The 17,736-nt window shown below is 40.1% G+C and overlaps 1 protein-coding gene across 1 annotated transcript in view; it reads right to left on the minus strand.

Annotated features, from left to right (window-relative positions):
- CATSPERB (cation channel sperm associated auxiliary subunit beta) overlaps nt 1-17,736 on the minus strand; it is a 95,686-nt gene that overhangs the window by 28,171 nt on the left and 49,779 nt on the right. The window contains exons 15-17 of the mRNA XM_032404640.1: nt 7,286-7,440; nt 4,622-4,776; nt 144-334 (exon numbers count right to left, since the gene is read on the minus strand). Of these exons, the coding sequence (XP_032260531.1) occupies nt 144-334; nt 4,622-4,776; nt 7,286-7,440 (501 nt within the window). The remainder of the gene's footprint in view (nt 1-143; nt 335-4,621; nt 4,777-7,285; nt 7,441-17,736) is intronic.

The raw sequence follows: 17,736 nt of genomic DNA on the forward strand, positions 1-17,736 counted from the left end.
AAGTGTATGTAGATTTCAGCAGCTTGCCAATTGGACTAAATTTTGAAATCTACTGTTCTTCTATAAATGAGCATGAACAATCTTCCCAAAAGATAATTCATTTTTTTCTAGCTATCAGAGATGTACTACATTATTACACTTACTTTGTGATTGAAGAGTAAGTTTATAGAAGACATTTCCAGTTCGATTAATGGAAAGGGAACTAGACAAACAAGGGCTCGTATTCACTTCTTCTATTCCAAAAGAGTCTATCACTTCCGCAATAACAGAGGACAAAAATCCATCAGGAGTGCTATGTTGTAATACCTTTCTTATGTAAGCTGTTCCAGTTTTCCTAAAAACCAAACCAACAAACATCAAGCCATCTGGATAAAACAGTGGTTTAAATGAATAAGCTTGTGAACACATGATTTACAAATATACCACAAACAGCCAACAAATGAATAATTGGTCAACATTTGTTCAACCTCACTAGCAATCAGTGAAATGCCGGCTATAGCCACTGGATACAATTTCCCGCCCATCAAATTAACAAAGATTTTTAACTGACAGGGTTCAGGAGCAGCAAGGATTGAGTGGAGATAGGCACTCACCCACTACTGATGGACCATAAATTGGTACAAGCTTCCCAGAAAGCAAACTGACATTATGTAGTAAGAGCTCTAGCATTATATTTTTTCCCCTCTGATTCCGTAAGTCTACTGATAGGGCTCTATCCTAATGCAATAACTTGAAACACAGAAAAAAAAAAAAAAAGCTTTTCATACATGAGATGTTCATCATGGCATTATGATAAAAATTAAAAATAAATGACAACAATAGGAAAATTAAGTAAATGATAATACATTATCTACTTAGAACAAATGCAACTATTAAAATCGTATTTAGAAAGTGTTTTTAATTACATAAGGAAAGTGGTCATATTATAATGTCTAAATGAAAGAAGCAATGTGAAAAATGCTAATTAAAAAATTAAAAATGCATATTTAAGAGGTTAATTGGTAATTCATCAAAATATTAACAGTTGTGATTTTAATTCGCTTCTTCATGTTTATCTGATTTTTTTTTTAAGATTTTTAATTTATTTGACAGAACAAGTAGGCAGAGCGGCAGGCAGAGGGAGAGGGACAAGCAGACTCCGTGTTGAGTGCGGAGCCCGATGTGGGGCTGGATCCCAGGACCCTGAGATCATGACCTGAGCCAAATCAAGAGTTAGTCACTTAACCCACTGAGCCACCCAGATACGCCCATGTTTATCTGACTTTTAAGAAATTTGTACAATGAGTAAGTACAAGGAAAAAAATCTGTTTTTAAAATGTTAACTTGGGATATCCACATGCAAAAAAAATAAATAAACAAACCTAAACACAGACCTTACACCCTTCACAAAAATTAGCTCAAAATGGATCACAGACTTAAATATAAAATGCAAAACTATAAAGCTCGTACAAGATTAACACAGGAGAAAACCTACATGACCTTGGTCATGGGAATGACTTTTTAGATACAACACCGGAGGCACGATCCATGAAAGAAAAAAACTTGATAAGCCATACTTTATTGAAATTAAAAACTTCTCCTCTGTGAAAAACACTATCAATAGCATTAGAAGACAAGCCACATATTGGGGGGTGGAGGCACGGATATTTGCAAAAGACACATGTGATAAAGGACTGTTACCCAAAATAAACTGTAGAGCAGGAAAAAAGCCTTTTTTTTCTCTACCTCCCTAGATTCTGCACTTGGGGCCCTGGAAGTTAAACTGACAAAAGACAGATTACAAGAGGAAAACAAATAGAGTTTATTAACCTGTGTGTCACGTTCACACACGAGAGACATGTCAGTGACGAGGAACTCAAGGGGATGGGTAGAACCTGGGGTTTACAAAGCATTTTAACAAAGAACAGTAAATTTCTAGAGCAGTGACAAGACAAAGGAAAAGGGGTTGAGGCTTTCAGGAGTGCCAAACTGTGGAAAAGTTAATATACGAGGGACACTAATGAAAGCGAAGTCTTGCTTAGTAAGATTTGTTAGGTAGATGCCACTCAGGTCTCTGGGCTGATAGAATCTCTGGAGATTAGGGATCATCTTGCCTTTCCTAGGAGGGAGAGGAAGGGCAGAGATTTTTTTTTTCTTTCTTTTTTATTAAAGATTTCTTTCTTTATTTATTTTAGAGATAGAGCTTGAGCATGAGCAGGGGGAGGGGCAGAGGCAGAGGGTGAGAGGGAATCTCAAGCAGACTTTGTGAAAAGTAAATAAAAACAGAAGGGCAAAAATACAAAATGCTGACAACACGAAATGTCTACAAGGACGTGGAGCAACAGGAACTCTCATTCGTTGCTGGTGGGAAGGCCAAACGGTACAGCCACCTTGCAAGACAGTTCGGCAGTTTCTTATAGAACTAAAAATGTTCTTACCATGCTCTACAGTTTATTTTGGGTAACAGTCCTTTATCACATGTGTCTTTCGCAAATATCCGTGCCTCCACCCCCCAATATGTGGCTTGTCTTCTAATTGCTACAACTATTTGTGGAAGAAACGAGTGAAGGGCTCCCCCTGATCCAAACACCTGACTCTCTAGAACCTGCCTTGGCCTGTTGCTGACTTCGGGATTTTGGGTCCCCAACCATTGACCTGCCCGGTTGACGTCTGGCTTGTCTCCAGTTCTCTGACCCTGGCTCTGTGCTCCCCTTTCCTGACTTGGAGATGCCCATTCCCTAGTTTCTGCCCAAGTAGGGCCAAGTTACGGAGTCTGATCACAGATTGTGCTGTTCCGGTTTGCAAATGCAAGTACCTCGCTTTTCCAAAGTTCACCTCACCCCACTTCACTTGGACAAAAGACCTACGTTAGCACTTGTTTTTGCTAACTGAAAGAAATCTGAAGAGAATTTTCCCTTTTACGAGAAAACGCCAAAAGTAAAAACAGCATCCAGCTTTTGTTTTGCAGCGAGCAGATCTGTTATAGGGGCCCCGCCCAGCCTCTTCCCTGCAAACGCCCCGCAGCATCTCAGCGTCAAGCCGCCAGAGCGCTGACCTGGGTGAGCACCTGTGCCTTATCCCCACTTATTTTGTGCATCTGTTAGCAGGATGTGTCCTAAGGTATCAGAAAAAGCCTAATAGAGGGTATTTTGTGGGGTCTGGGAATACTCAGAAATTTTTCCATATAAGTTAAGGGTAATTGCTTCTTTGCTTTACTCCAGTTCGACTTGTGAAAAGTTTCATAGGCATGCTCTACTTTCAGATAGTGAGGGAAACTTGATTTGGATGCTTAAGAGAATGATCATATGCTTTTAAAAATAATCAGGATGTAAAAAATTAATATTAACATTGAGATTATATTAATCATGTTAATCTTTTAAAAAGTGATTCTATATGGTTTTTAAAAAAGACTTTATTTATTTATTTGAGAGAGAGAGAGAGAGAGAGAGCGCGCGCACAAACAGGCAGAGCAACAGGCAAAGGGAGAAGGAGACTCCCCGCTGAGCAGGGAGCCCGATGCAGGACTTGATCCCAGGACCCTGGGATCATGACCTGAGCCGAAGGCAGATGCTTAACCTACTGAGCCACCCAGGCACCCCAATTCTATGTTTTCTACAAGGACATACCTACAGAAACTAAGTGGCTTGGAATGTCACCCATACAAAAACCACTGAAAATAAAATACAGTTTTAGAGATTACAGGTACTTTTCTTCAACACAGAAAGCTTTATAATCCTTGTAGAAAAAATAAATAAAACCTACATCAGCACTTTTTCTATCATATCTGATTTCAGTCTTCACCTCCACTTCTGTGTGAGCTGTTCCACGATACATGGAATTGTTAGCTATGGGACAAGGTGCATACTGACAGCCCAGTACAAATATAATAAACAGATATCAACCTGGTGGAACAGGACCCACTGTGTTTGGAATAGGGTGAGTTTAGGGGTGCCTGGGTGGCTCATTCAGTTAAGCGTCCAGCTCTTGATTTCAGCTCAGGCCATGATCTCAGGGTTGTGAGATCGAGTCCTGTGTCCGACTCCGTGCTCAGCTAGTAGTCGCTTAAGATTCTACCTCTGCCCCTTTCCCCCCTTAAAAAAAAAAAGAAAAAGGTGAATTTCTGGTCATCCGAAATTGTTCCTTTTCTGGTTGTTAGATCGGGAGTCGTAAAATTCATAATGTTCTTCAAAGAAAGTTTTCAGACCTTAAAGGTAGCTTTAAGGGTCAGTGGCTCTTGCTGATACCTTAGAAGCAAGCATTGCTCGGAATACCTCATACCTGGCCATGCAGTATTTCATGCAAGATGGCCTTCACTCTATTAGATGTGTCTGTCTTTAGGACATGTGACAATGGCCATGTGTGTGAACCCTGTGGACAGTGTCCAGTGAAGCCCAGAACATATTTGAGACTCAAGATGACACAGCACATTTCCTGATAGTGCCAACATAACCAGCCCCGTGTTTCTAAGCTTGGGGCATCATTCAAAGCACCTTGGAGTCTATACGTGTATTTGGCCTTCTGAGGTATCAAAAAAAGACGTACTCTAGTTCACCAAGAAAACTACTCAAAGAAGTTGCCTCAAATTTTAGAGTTTAGTAACCAGTGAGCAATCTAAATAAATGGGAGGCAAATCAGTAACTACCTGGAGTGTATCACTTTTCCCAAGTGCATGTTGCTGAATTTCTTGGTGTATGTATTTCCTTGAGGTTCATTTGCAGGCACATACGCATAAAAGATCATTTCTTTTAAGGTGACGAACTGTGGCGCAAGGGCAGTTTCAAAGCCCATATCAGGAGCCTGGAGAAGGAAAAGAACAAAAAACACTGCATTTATACTACTTTATACTTCAATTAGGGCAAAATGCAAATATCAGATTGGTTTCCAGTGCGTGTCACAACAGTACTGTTTTGCTTATCAGTAAGAGTAATATTTCAACATGTTCTGTTCGTATATCCATGTGTGTGCAAGGGATAATGCATTTTTCCGTTAAGGAGGCAAAGAAATTCTGGGGAGTAAGGTTCAGTTTTAGGGTTCCTGTGCCCTTGGTAGAAGGCTGGAGTGCAAGGGTGCGTGGAAGCGTGTCTTCCATTGTGTAGGAGGGGTTTGGAGGTGCAGATTTTAGAGCTCAGTTCTTACTGGAGTTTTTTTTGGTTGTTTTTTTAAGGAGGGGGCTGTGACGTATGTCTCCTGACTTGGAAGTGGCTGCCAATTCTCCTTGCCTTGGGATGGTCCCCAAAGTTCCCAAAGCTGGACAGAATCAGGATCAGAGAAGGGTGTGTTGAAAAGATCATCCTGAAGGGGATGTTGGGGTTAACCTGGTGGCCATGACATGAGTAGGTGGTAGACAGTGCAGACTGGTTGGGGGCACAGCCATTCAATGGTGCCTCCAAGACCCATTTTCAGTCATGCCTTGTCCCCTGGGCTCTTGAGAAGAGGAAAGAGTGGGAAACAGAGGCGAGGAGAACTGGCGTGAGACTGAATCGATGTCCCAAGGCTCTTTGAAGAGCCTCTTGAAAAGGCTGAATGTGCTTTAGAATTCCCAATGCCATTGTAGCCTGGGAGTGACAAGAACATCCCACAAAAAGTGTATACAAGTCCAGCAAAAGGCCACACACGGACAAAAGCACAGGCCTTGGGACCTGCTGTCCGGGTAGATGCTTGATCCAATAACTACCCAGTGGTTAATTTGGTATATTAATATAATATAAGTATATTATAAGTTAATATAAGTATAATTTGGGCTAACTTATTTAGCCTTGCTGTGCCTCGTTTTCCTCATCAGTAAAATGAAGATAAATAGTTGTTATAAAGATTTAAGAATGCACAACAGCGCCTGGCACATAGAGCCAAATAATGGCTAGTGATTATTTTTATCCAAAGAGGATGCATGCAGGGGCGCCTGGGTGGCTCCCTTGGTTAAGCGACTGCCTTCGGCTCAGGTCATGATCCTGGAGTCCCAGGATCAAGTCCCGCATCGGGCTCCCTGCTCAGCAGGGAGTCTGCTTCTCCCTCTGACCCCCCCCCCCCATGTGCTCTCTCTCTCTCTCATTCTCTCTCTCAAATAAATAAATAAAATCTTTAAAAAAAAAAAACAAAAAACAAAGAGGATGCATGCATAGTTAGTTTTGGGGATTGGGAAGCGAACTCATCTTGAGGCTAAAAAATCCCAACTGGCTTTTAATAATTTAAACTTTCACATAAGAGAACTAAGACATTTTCTACAAGTTGTGTAGTGAAAAACGTAGGTTTCTGCTTTTTTGATAACTCCCACCCTCCCGCTCACGTCCTTTGATTTGTGTCTCCGCAGAGCCCACGAAACAGAGGGCAAATACACGGCAAGTCACGTGGCTGCACTGGACGGTCACGGGGGGTCACGTGGCCTCACTGGACGGTCACGGGGAGTCACGTGGCCTCACTGGATGGACACGGGGGAGTCACGTGGCTCCACTGGACGGTCATGGGGCGGGGGGAGTCATGTGGCCTCACTGGACAGTCACGGGGGGAGTCACGTGGCCGCACTGGACGGTCACGGGGACGTGCCCACCTCACTCTGCGTTTCTCAGACGAGAGTGAAAACACGATCTTTTCAACTCCGGTCTTGGCCTGGTTAATTCGGAATGATCTATTAAAACTAGAGCCAGCCTTTATTCTCTTTCCTTTAGGACAAAGGGAGGGTTTTATTAAGCCCCAGTTTAAAACAAAAAATCTGATTCTTTGCTGACATACTGAGGAAAGTCCATTTTCGCGACTGTGTGCCCAGTGATGAGTTCTTAGGCAGATGTACCTTCACAAGTGGCACATTATACATTAAAATTATTAGAAAAACCTGTGTGTATTCTCACCTAGGAAGAAGATAATATCTCCTTTCTATATCGGCATTAGAAAAGGAAAAAATGAAGGGGCAGGGTGAATACAAGAGAGGAAGGGTAAACCAGTGGGAAAAAGATAACTCGTGTTTCTTGGTCGACCTTGGGAGGTAGAAAAATCAAACCTACCATGAACCTGGGTTGGAAGTAATAGGTCTAAGTAATAGCTTAGAATATCTAATGGTGTTGCTGTGAAGATATTTGTAGGGACATATTCTGGGTGGAGTTAAATCTATAGAACCCTGTATGGAACTGGGAAGAAGGTTTTGGAGATGTTCTCTGGTATATGGAGGTTTCTCCTATAGTCAAACGGAGCAAAATGCATTGATAAGAGTTTGTCCCAAGCAAAACACCTTCTCCTTTCCCCGTAATTCTGTGTGTAGAGTGTGGCATCTATTCTTAAAACAAGGCAAACAGTCTCAATGCATTATATCACTAACCTGTCCAAAAATACCTTTAGAATTCCCAAAGGTTCTGAGTGACACATCAGCTTCAAAATGGTCTGGAGTCAGTTTATGTATAAAGCCCATGTGGTCGTAGTACAACGTGAAAATCTTATCGGAAATAGATCCAATTTTACTATATCTTGTTAATCCTATTAGGAAAGAAACAGAAGTTTCTCGATACAGTACAACTAGAGAACTTTCAATACCATACCTTGGGGGGGAAAAAACCCTTCACTTAAACTAAGGGGTGGGAGTAGGGCTTCGAGACTCCAGAATTAGTAAAACACATATTAGTCTTTGTTAAGTCCCTGGGAAGTCCTTTCCAGGCTGCATCTCATTACAGAATCTGTTTGCTAAGAGGTGAAGGACCGAGGCGGACGAGGTAGAAGCCTAGAGAAGGAGAGGTGAGCGCCCTCTGGTGGCGGTTCCTCTTCCTGATCCAGGAAACCGGACACCTGCATAGGTAGGAGGCCGTAAGAAAATAACCCCCAGAGACGCAAGGAGAATTATCCGCAGAGACCATTAGGTCATTAGCTATCCTAGGATAAATATGTTGAGCCAGATTTGGTGTTCTGTGTTTCTCTCATGCCTTAGGGCAACATGTTAAGCAGGACTGGCAGTAATCTGGTAGTCCATACAACAAGCACGCACCGAACCAGACACTGGTCCAGAGAGAGCGCCACCTCCCCTGACTGGAGCCAGAGAAAAAGCTCACGTCTTGAGATGCAAAAGGCTGATTTCCACACCCCCACCCCAATTTGGCCAGACTCTCCTGGTCCATTCTTCTGTCCCTGACCCCTGAACGTTGGAGCACCCTAGGACTCAATTTTTCGATCTCTTCTCTCACGATCTCTGGAGATCTCACCCATTTTTATGTGAATGATTCGCAAATTTAAACCTCCTGTCTCATCCAGATTTGCATATCCAGCCTCCTGCTGACAGCTCCAGATCCATGGCTGTCAGGCATCTCACAGCAAACTCATCCCAGACTGAGTTGCCAATCCCCAGGCAAACTCCTCCACCCTAGTCTTCCTCTTCTCCATCACAGCAATTGCCATTTTTCCTGTTGCTCAGTCCAAAACCTTGGTGTCATTCTTAACTCCCCTCTTCCTCTCACACCCTACATCTGATCCATCAGCAAATCCTACTGACTCCCCCCTCAAGATAGAGAACCCAACTTCTTCTCACCACTTCCTCCTGTCACCCTGCACAAGCCAGTATGATATGGGAAGAGGTTTATTATGAGGAATTAGCTCATGCAAGCATGGAGGCTGAGAAGTCCTGTGATCTGCTGTCTATAAGCCCGAGAACCGGGGGACTGGCTGGCGGGAACTCCCAGTCTGAGGACAAAGACATGAGAACCGAGAACCAGAAAGACGACTGGTTTAAGTCCCAGTCCAAAGAAAGGAGAAGACTGATGTCCCAGCTCACAAGCAGGCAGGAGGCAAACAGGGTGAATTCCACTTTCCTTCACCCTTTCGTTCTACTCAGGCCCTCGACAAATTGGATGATGCTCACCCACAGTGGGAGGGCAGTCTGCTTTACAGAGCCCATTGATTAAAATGCTAATCTCATCTGGACACAGACACATTCAGAAATCATGTTTCCTCTGGGTACCCCTTGGCCCAGTCAAGTTGACTCATAAAATGAACCATTACAATTGCTGTGGTTCAATATGCCATAGTTCATCTGTAAACATACAATACACTTCTTTCACATTTTAACTTTTATAATTGCTGTGTCTTGCAATCATTGTCCACCAGGTGGCAGCCACGCTACAGTGGTCAATTTGCTACGCTTGCGTGACTTGGTATCAGCTCTGTATTGTCTGTCACTTGGAGTTTCCTGAAACACTAGTATAATAAATGTTGAATTTTATTGATGTTTAAAATGCCTTCAAAAATATTATAATTTGGGACGCCCTGGGTGGCTCAGTCCGTTAAGCGTCTGCCTTCGGCTCAGGTCATGATCCCGGGGTCCTGGGATCGGGTCCCGCATCCGGCTCCCTGCTCAGTGGGGAGCCCGCTTCTCCCTCTGCCTGTCATTCCCTCTGCTTGTGCTCTCTGACAAATAAATAAATAAAATCTTTTAAAAAATATTATAATTTGGCGTTGAAACAAACTTACTGTCGGTGCAGTAAGAGAGGAAAACAAAGCAGGGCATATATATATATATCAATAAAGCAAATGACACTGGAAGAATTACTGCGATCTCACATTTCCTTGTACAACCACAACCAAGTGTTTTCTAGGACCTAAGAAAGGAAGAAACTCACAAGTAGACGAAATTGCATTATCTTTTGCTAGTGAAATACACTCAAAATGATCGCCTTATCCCACACCAAGCAATGCAATTGTAGGCAGGGGAAATAATGTCAGAGTAATCCACCCATCACTCAGGATCACTGTTAAAACGCTGTGTTAAAGTTTAATTGGAAGTTTTTCTTTGTGTTAATAGAACAAAGTCATCTTAAAATCAATGAATCTCAGATTTGGTTAAATAGAGGTTTTACAACATTCTTCTGTTGGCTTTGCATATGAATAACTGGTTGAGTTGTTTCCAAATTCTTAGGTAATATTATTTTTCTCTGAAGGTTCTGAGAAGAATATGTGCTTGCTATTCATTGTCGTGGCAGCAAAATCCAAGACTGGCTTGTTTTTTTGTGCCTTTAAAATTGATTTACACTTTCTATTTCAAATAATTCAGATGTGTTTTTTGCTTTTAGTTTAAAAAATAACATAATATTATTGTCAATTTTTGTTTCCTTTATTTTTTTCTATTTTCAGTATTTATTCATTCACCCATCCAGCCATTCATATCAGAGGGAATGTGCTAGGAACTGTAGATGGATGAACAGCCACCACCTCTGCTCATCACTGGAAATTCCTCCAACTTGCAGTTTCTCAATCTTTAGCATCTATATTTATCATTGGAGATTCTTTCCACTTATTTATTCATTACACATGTGGACATGTTTCTTATATCTATGATATGTAATAGTTTATCACTTATATGGACAATTTAGTTCCATTTTCTTTGGTGTTATTTTCACTGTTTCCAAAGTAATCTTGCTTCTTTTTGTTTCACAATATGTGCTATTTATTCTCTATTTGCCTGTTCCTCCAGATCCATCCCCAGACTTTCTTTTCTCTGCCTGCTACACTGGAAGGCTGACCCCTATGAATTGTATTATTTGTGCTGTGTTTCCAGATGCCTTCTGGTTGGATTTGACCAATGAAAGGCACTAGGAGGAGGTAAGAACAAGGGAAGGAGAGAAAAGTCTAGGTAGTTCTTCCTGCCTTTCTCCCTACTTTAGTGATGCAGTTCTGACACTAGCTTTGAGCCTCCTACGCTATACCTCTTGCAGGGTGGCCCCTGTTCCATTCCAGCTTCAACTGGGCTTAGGTGATGCTATTACCTATCTACTATCTTCTGTCTGTCTGTCTATCTGTCTATCTATCTATCTATCCATCTATCACCTATTTATTAGCATTATCCCTTAAATCAAAGGGACTGTAATGGTTTTCTTCCATTGCTAATCTCTGGTTATTTTAAGATCATTGTTGGTTCCTTTAACTTGGTCCACTGCTCTGCAAATAGTCCCCTTATAAAGGCTCTCCAGGTGAAACACTTGAGTGGAATTATGTTTCCTGCCAGGACTATAAGTGACACAGATTTTTACTAGAAGTATCCCTGGAAGATAGAATATCGAGCCTGGATTCTAGGACTGAGTTGCTCACATATTTAAGGAATACACAGATGACCTCTTTGCCTGGTAGCTACTGTGAACTGGTAATCCACAGCAAGCAAGGGCATCACAATTACTCAGATTATTACTGGTGCAGCATGAGATGGTATGTCTGTGGAGGGCAACACTTTAGATGATCTAATAGGGTGGCTGTACATGACAACAATGACAGTTATGGTTTTTACAAAGACCGTCAGGTGGTATGACTTGTATGGATATATTAAAGAGCTTACCAAAAAAACCCACTACTCATGACCTTGAATTATCAACTCAAGGTCACAGTAGAAAATCTGCCAGCTATATAGGGAGAAAAGAACCCTCACTTCATACCACACACAAAAATAGAAATTTCACACAGACCTATATAACAAATCTAAAAACAAGCTTCTAGAAGAAAACAGGAAAATGCCTTCATAACTTTGGGATAGCCAGGACTTCTCAAATAGGATATAAAAGAAGCACTAGCCATACAAGCAAAGATTGACAGAATGAACTCTTAAAAATTAATAGTTTTGCCCCTCACAGGACACCATAAAGAGAATAGAAAAGACAGAGTATTGGTTGGGCAAAGATGTTTGCAAGTTATGTTTCTAAAAGAAGACTCATGTCCATAATACATTAAAAACTCATAGAAATCAATAAAAAAGTCATTCCATTAAAAACTTGATTAAAAAGAGACTTGAAATAATTTACCAAAAAAAAGATGAAAATCGACCAACGAATGTATGAAAATGTGCTCAACATCATTACTCATGCAAACTAAATCTGCAGTGGGTACAATTACATGCTCATCACAATGGCTTACTATTTATTTTTTTTAAATTTAATTATGTTATGTTAGTCACCATACAATAAATGGTTTACTATTTAAAAGAGTAACAATATGAGGGCGCCTGGGTGGCTCAGTCGTTAAGCGCTTGCCTTTGGCTCAGGTCATGGTCCCAGGGTCCTGGGATTGAGCCCCACACTGGGCTCCCTGCTCTGCAGGAAGCCTGCTTCTCCCTTTCCCACTCCCCCTGCTTGTGTTCCCTCTCTTGCTGTGTCTCTCTGCCAAATAAATAAATAAAAATCTTTTAAAAAATAAATAAATAAAAGATGAACAATATGAAGTGCTGGTGAGAAGGTGGAGCAACTGGAATTCCTTCATATTGCTGGTAGGGCAGTCATTTGATATAGTCACTTTGGGAAAATGCTGACAGTACTTAATATTTTTTTCCACAAAAAACTAAACAAACATATACTTTATGATGCAGCGGTTCTATTCCTAGGTATATACCAAACAGAAGTGAAAGCTCTGTCCAGCAAAAGACTAATACAAAAATGTCCATGGCTTCTCTATGGTAAGCCCCAAATAGAAACAATTCAAATACCTACTAGGAGTGGAATAGATAAATATAGTATTCAGACCATGCAAGGCTACACAGCAGTGAAAAAGAACAAATTGCTAACACATGCATCAATATGGAGGAATCTCACAGTTATAATGTTGACTGAAAAAAAAGTCAGACACAAAAGAATATGTATACTGCATAATTGTATTTATGTGAGGTTCAAAACCAGATAAAACTAATCTATGGTATTAGAAGTCAGAATAATGGCTACCCTTGGAAGTATACTGATGGGAAAGTAGCATGAGGGAGCTTTCTGGAATACTGCAAGTGTTCCATACCTCACTCTACTTTCCAACCCCTCCTAATATTACTCATAGTCATTTTTGTTTGTTTTGTAATCATATGATGGCTGATCATTAGATTCTTAAATGCTACTGCACAACCATTGTCTTAAGTATTCCAGCAAATACACCAAAAGATTAACCTGATACTAATAGAAATTGAATAAAGGTTTTGTTGACAGAATAGAGAATACATAAACACAGTGGTGAAGATCTGGGGAAACAGAGTAAGAATTTGGTGTTTTCTTCTTATCCTTGAACAAGGAAGGACCAATGAAAAGATTTTATGATGATAACACTGAATTCTGCTGGGGGGTGCCAAGGACACAATACTGAGGTCAAGGAAACCTTGCTTTTTGAAGTCATATCAGAAACCTTTAGAAAGCGTGTTTAAAATCATATCAGAGACCAGAAGAAACTAGTTTGAAGCTAAACAGTCAAGAATGCTGACATATTAAAAACAACAACAACAACAACAACAACAACAACAACCAAAACCCAGCCTCACTCTTGTCTTGAAAACAATGTTTTTCATACTCTGGTTAGACTTAATCAGATAGCTCCAAGTTTAGCCCAAATTCCAAATTTACCCAATAATCTACAAAAGTGCTACTTGAGCATTGTTTGGAGAGACTGTATTTCTGAAGGTAGATCTCCTTGCCTATGAAGTTCCTGAATTTGAGCTTTATTTCTTTACACAATTGATAGCTTCATTGTATTATGAATACCTAACAAAACGGACCAAAAAAATATGTATGAAAACTTTCATCCTCTTTGAAGAAACATAGGAGTAAATTTTCACGACCTTGGATTAGGCAATGAATGGTTCCTTAGATAGGACACCAAAAGTATAAACAACAAAAGGAAAAATAAATTGGACTTCATCAAAATTAAAAATGTTTGTGCATCAAAAAGCACCATCCAGCAAGTCAAAAAGATAACCCACAATGAAAGAAAATACATCCAAACCATATATATGATAAGGGACTAATAGCCAAAATATATAAAATACTCTTACAACTCAACAATAAAAAGACAACCCAGTTTTAAAATGGGCATCGGATTTGAACAGACATTTCTCCAAAGAAGATGTGCAAATGGCCACTAACATGGAAAGTTGCTCAACATCATGAGTCCTTAGTAAAATGCAAATCAAAACCACAATGAGATACAATTTCTTATCCACTCAGGTAACCAAAATAAAAAAAGACAGACAATAACAAGTGTTGGTGAGGATGTGGAAAAATAATGCTCCTGTGTTGCTGGTGGGAATGTAAAATGGTATGCCACAGTTTGGCAGTTCCTCAAAATGTTAAACACAGAGGTACCATGTGACCCAGCAGTTAAGACTCCTATGTATATACCCAAGGGAACTGAAAGCATATTGCTACACAAAAATTTGAACATAAATTGTTCATAAAACCATTATTCATAAGAGCTAAAAACTGTTTAAACGTCGCCCATCAACCCAAATGTCCTAATAAACGAAATGTGCCATATCCATAAATTGGAATGTTATTCAACCACAAAAAGGAATGAAGTACTGATACCTGCTACAACATGGATAAAACTTGAAGACATGCTAAGTGAAATAAGCCAGTCACAAAAGGACAAAAAATGTATGATTCCACTTATATGAGGTTCCTAGAATAGTCAAATTCATAGGGACAAAAGTAGTTGTGAGGGGCTGGGGGGAAGGAAGAATGGGGAGTTATTGTTTAGTGGGTACAGAATTTTAGTTTGGGAAGATGGGAAAGAGGGATGTGGATGGTGGTGGTTGCACAACAATGTGTGTGCACTTGATGCCACTGAACTATACACTTAAACATGGTTAAAGTGCTAAATTTTGTGCTTAGGTATATTTTAGCACAAAATTAAGTAGCAAAAAACAAAACCAAAATCACCAGCAACAATCAAAAAAGAAAAAAAGAACAATATGCCAAAACACACAAAAGAAAGCACTAAGGAAAGAAAGAGAAAATTTTGATGTAACAGGTCACACTACTCTAGCCCTCTGAGGTCATAATAAGAGAAGGAAGCTAAATCGACAAAATCCTGAGGACTCTCAGTAGTATGCTCCTAACAAGAGAGAAGTTGGCAATGGATAAGATGGTACTCAAAGGAAAAGAAATCAAGCCCTCTTGAGTGTAGCCAGGTCTATCACCTTCCAAGGCACTGTACTGAGAGAACAGGTTCAAGTGCTACCTTGAGGAGGGGAAGCAAACAGGTCTCAAGAATAATCCACCTACAATACATTAGAGCAAATAGAAGGTCTGACCAGTGCTGCACACACTGTAATGATGAACTAGAGAAAAAGAAAGGAAGAGCAGGGATAGAAAGAAGACCTGAAGAAGGAAAACAGGTAAAGAGGTAGGTGGGGGAATAGCAGAGGGGAAGGGGAAAGAAAAGGCAAGGAAGGTACTCATAGCATAAAAATATATAAAGAATCCAGTGGAGACAAAGCCTATCCCAAGAGGAGGTAAATTTTCCCCCATATTTTGCATCAAAGGACCTTAATAAATTAATAGATTCAATAAAACAAGACCTCAAAGACCTAATAATTGAATAACAAAATAAAATGAGAACGCAGATCATAGAGATACAGACATAAATGGAGAACCATGTTCTTTTATCATTCTAGGCTCCAAGACTGATTAACAAAATTCAACCAAATTGGAAAAGATTGGGCACCTGCCAAGAAGGTCAATCAATATGAGTGGTTCCTTTTACTGCACAAATAAATTGAGAGAAGCTATATAGCCTTGATCAATGAAATCACAAAATTAAAGTAGACGGAGAGCCATATATCATTTATACAACGCCACCTCTTACAAGTCATGTGATTTTAGTTGCATCAATTTAATTTGTAAAAGTAGGCTAATATTAGCAATGTCCACAATAGCCAAACTGTGGAAAGAGCCAAGATGTCCATCAACAGATGAATGGATAAAGAAGATGTGGTATGTATATATATATGATGGAATATTATGCAGCCATCAAAAGGAATGAGATCTTGCCATTTGCAATGACGTGGATGGAACTGGAGGGTGTTATGCTGAGCGAAATAAGTCAATCAGAGAAAGACATGTATCATATGACCTCACTGATATGAGGAATTCTTAATCTCAGGAAACAAACTGAGGGTTGCTGGAGTGGTGGGGGGTGGGAGGGATGGGGTGACTGGGTGATAGACACTGGGGAGGGTATGTGCTATGGTGAGTGCTGTGAATTGTGCAAGACTGTTGAATCACAGATCTGTACCTCTGAAACAAATAATGCAATATATGTTAAGAAAAAAAAAAAAAGAAGATAGCAGGAGGGGAGGAACGAAGCGGAGGAAATCAGAGAGGGAGACGAACCATGAGAGACGATGGACTCTGAGAAACAAACTGAGGGTTCTAGAGGGGAGGGGGGTGGGGGGGATGGGTTGGCCTGGTGATGGGTATTAAAGAGGGCATGTTCTGCATGGAGCACTGGGTGTTATGCACAAACAATGAATCATGGAACACTACATCAAAAACTAATGATGTAATGTATGGTGATTAACATAACAATAAAAAAATTTTTTAAAAAGTAGGCTAATATTACCTACTTCAGCCAGTGCTGTGAATATTAAACAAGATGGTATTTGTAACGTGTTAAGCACAAATGCAGCTCAGTAAGTAAGAGCTATTATTGTCTTTTAGGAAAGTCAAACATCACAGAAATTGTAAATGAGAACATAGCATGATGACCCAGGGTTCTGTTCTTTAGGGCTGTTCACAGGACCCTACTTTTGTAGACCCTAACGCTCCATCACACCTTGGAGGTACTGGGAAGACAGCAGAGCAGGAAGTACCAGGAATCTGTCTGCTCACCTGGACAACAGTTGCACTGGCAGAATCTATCTGATGTAATTATTTTAGAATTCTGGAGTCTAGTGAAGGCTTGCAACTTCCAGAGGAAGACTCGGATGGTAAATTGTGGTTAATCTCAGCCCTTAGCAGTAGCTACCCATCTTCCACCAAAGGCACCCGGCAGGGCTGTGCACACATTCCTGGGGCAGTTTACAGGAGCCAGGGTGCGCAAGAAGGACCCTGTCCTCCAAATATTGGGGATCTGTGTTCTGATATTTTCATGATAAAAATACTTAACAGACTAGGAATAAAAGGAGATTACCTCAACATAATAAAAGCCATATATGAGAAATCCACAGTGAACATTATACTCAATGGTGAAAGACTGAAAACTTTTCCTCTAAGATCAGGAATGAGGCAAGGATGCCTGCTTTTTACCACTTCTACTCAATATAGTATTGGAAGTTTTAGCCAGAGCAATTAGGCAAGAAAAAAATAAAAGGCATCCAAATCACAAAGGAAGAAATAAAATTCTCTCTCTTCACAGTGCTATGATCCTATATGTAGAAACCCTAATGATTCTACAAAAAAAATTATTAGAATAAATGAATTCAGCAAAGTAGCACAATATAAAATCAACACACAAAAGTCAGTTGTATTACACTAACAATGAATAATCAGAAAAGGAAATTAAGAAAACAATTCCATTTATAATATCATCCAAAAAAATACACAGGAATTAACTTAACCAAGGAGATTTAAGGCAACCCACAGAAGGGGAAAAAATATTTGCAAATGTTTGATAAAGGATTAGTATCCAGAATATACAGAGAACTTCTTTAACTCAGCAATTAAAAAAACAAGCAATCTGATTAATAAATTGGCAAAGGACCTGAATAGAAATTTCTGCTAAGAAGATATACAAATGGCCAATAAACACAAGAAAAGATGCTCAATCATTAGGAAAATGCAAATCAGAACTAAGAGACACTACTTCACATCCATTAGGATGACCACTATCAAAAGAGAAACAAAAACAAAACTGAAAATAACAAGTGTTGGCAAGGATGCAGAGAAATTAAAACTCTCTTATACTGGCAGTGGGAATGTAAAATGGTACAGCTACTGTGGAAAAGAGAATTGTAAGGTCCAAAAAATTAAAAACAGAATTACCATGCAGCAATTCCAC

Source organism: Phoca vitulina, unplaced genomic scaffold (genome assembly GCF_004348235.1).
Source record: "Phoca vitulina isolate PV1807 unplaced genomic scaffold, GSC_HSeal_1.0 scaffold7, whole genome shotgun sequence".
NCBI classification, from domain to species: domain Eukaryota; kingdom Metazoa; phylum Chordata; class Mammalia; order Carnivora; family Phocidae; genus Phoca; species Phoca vitulina.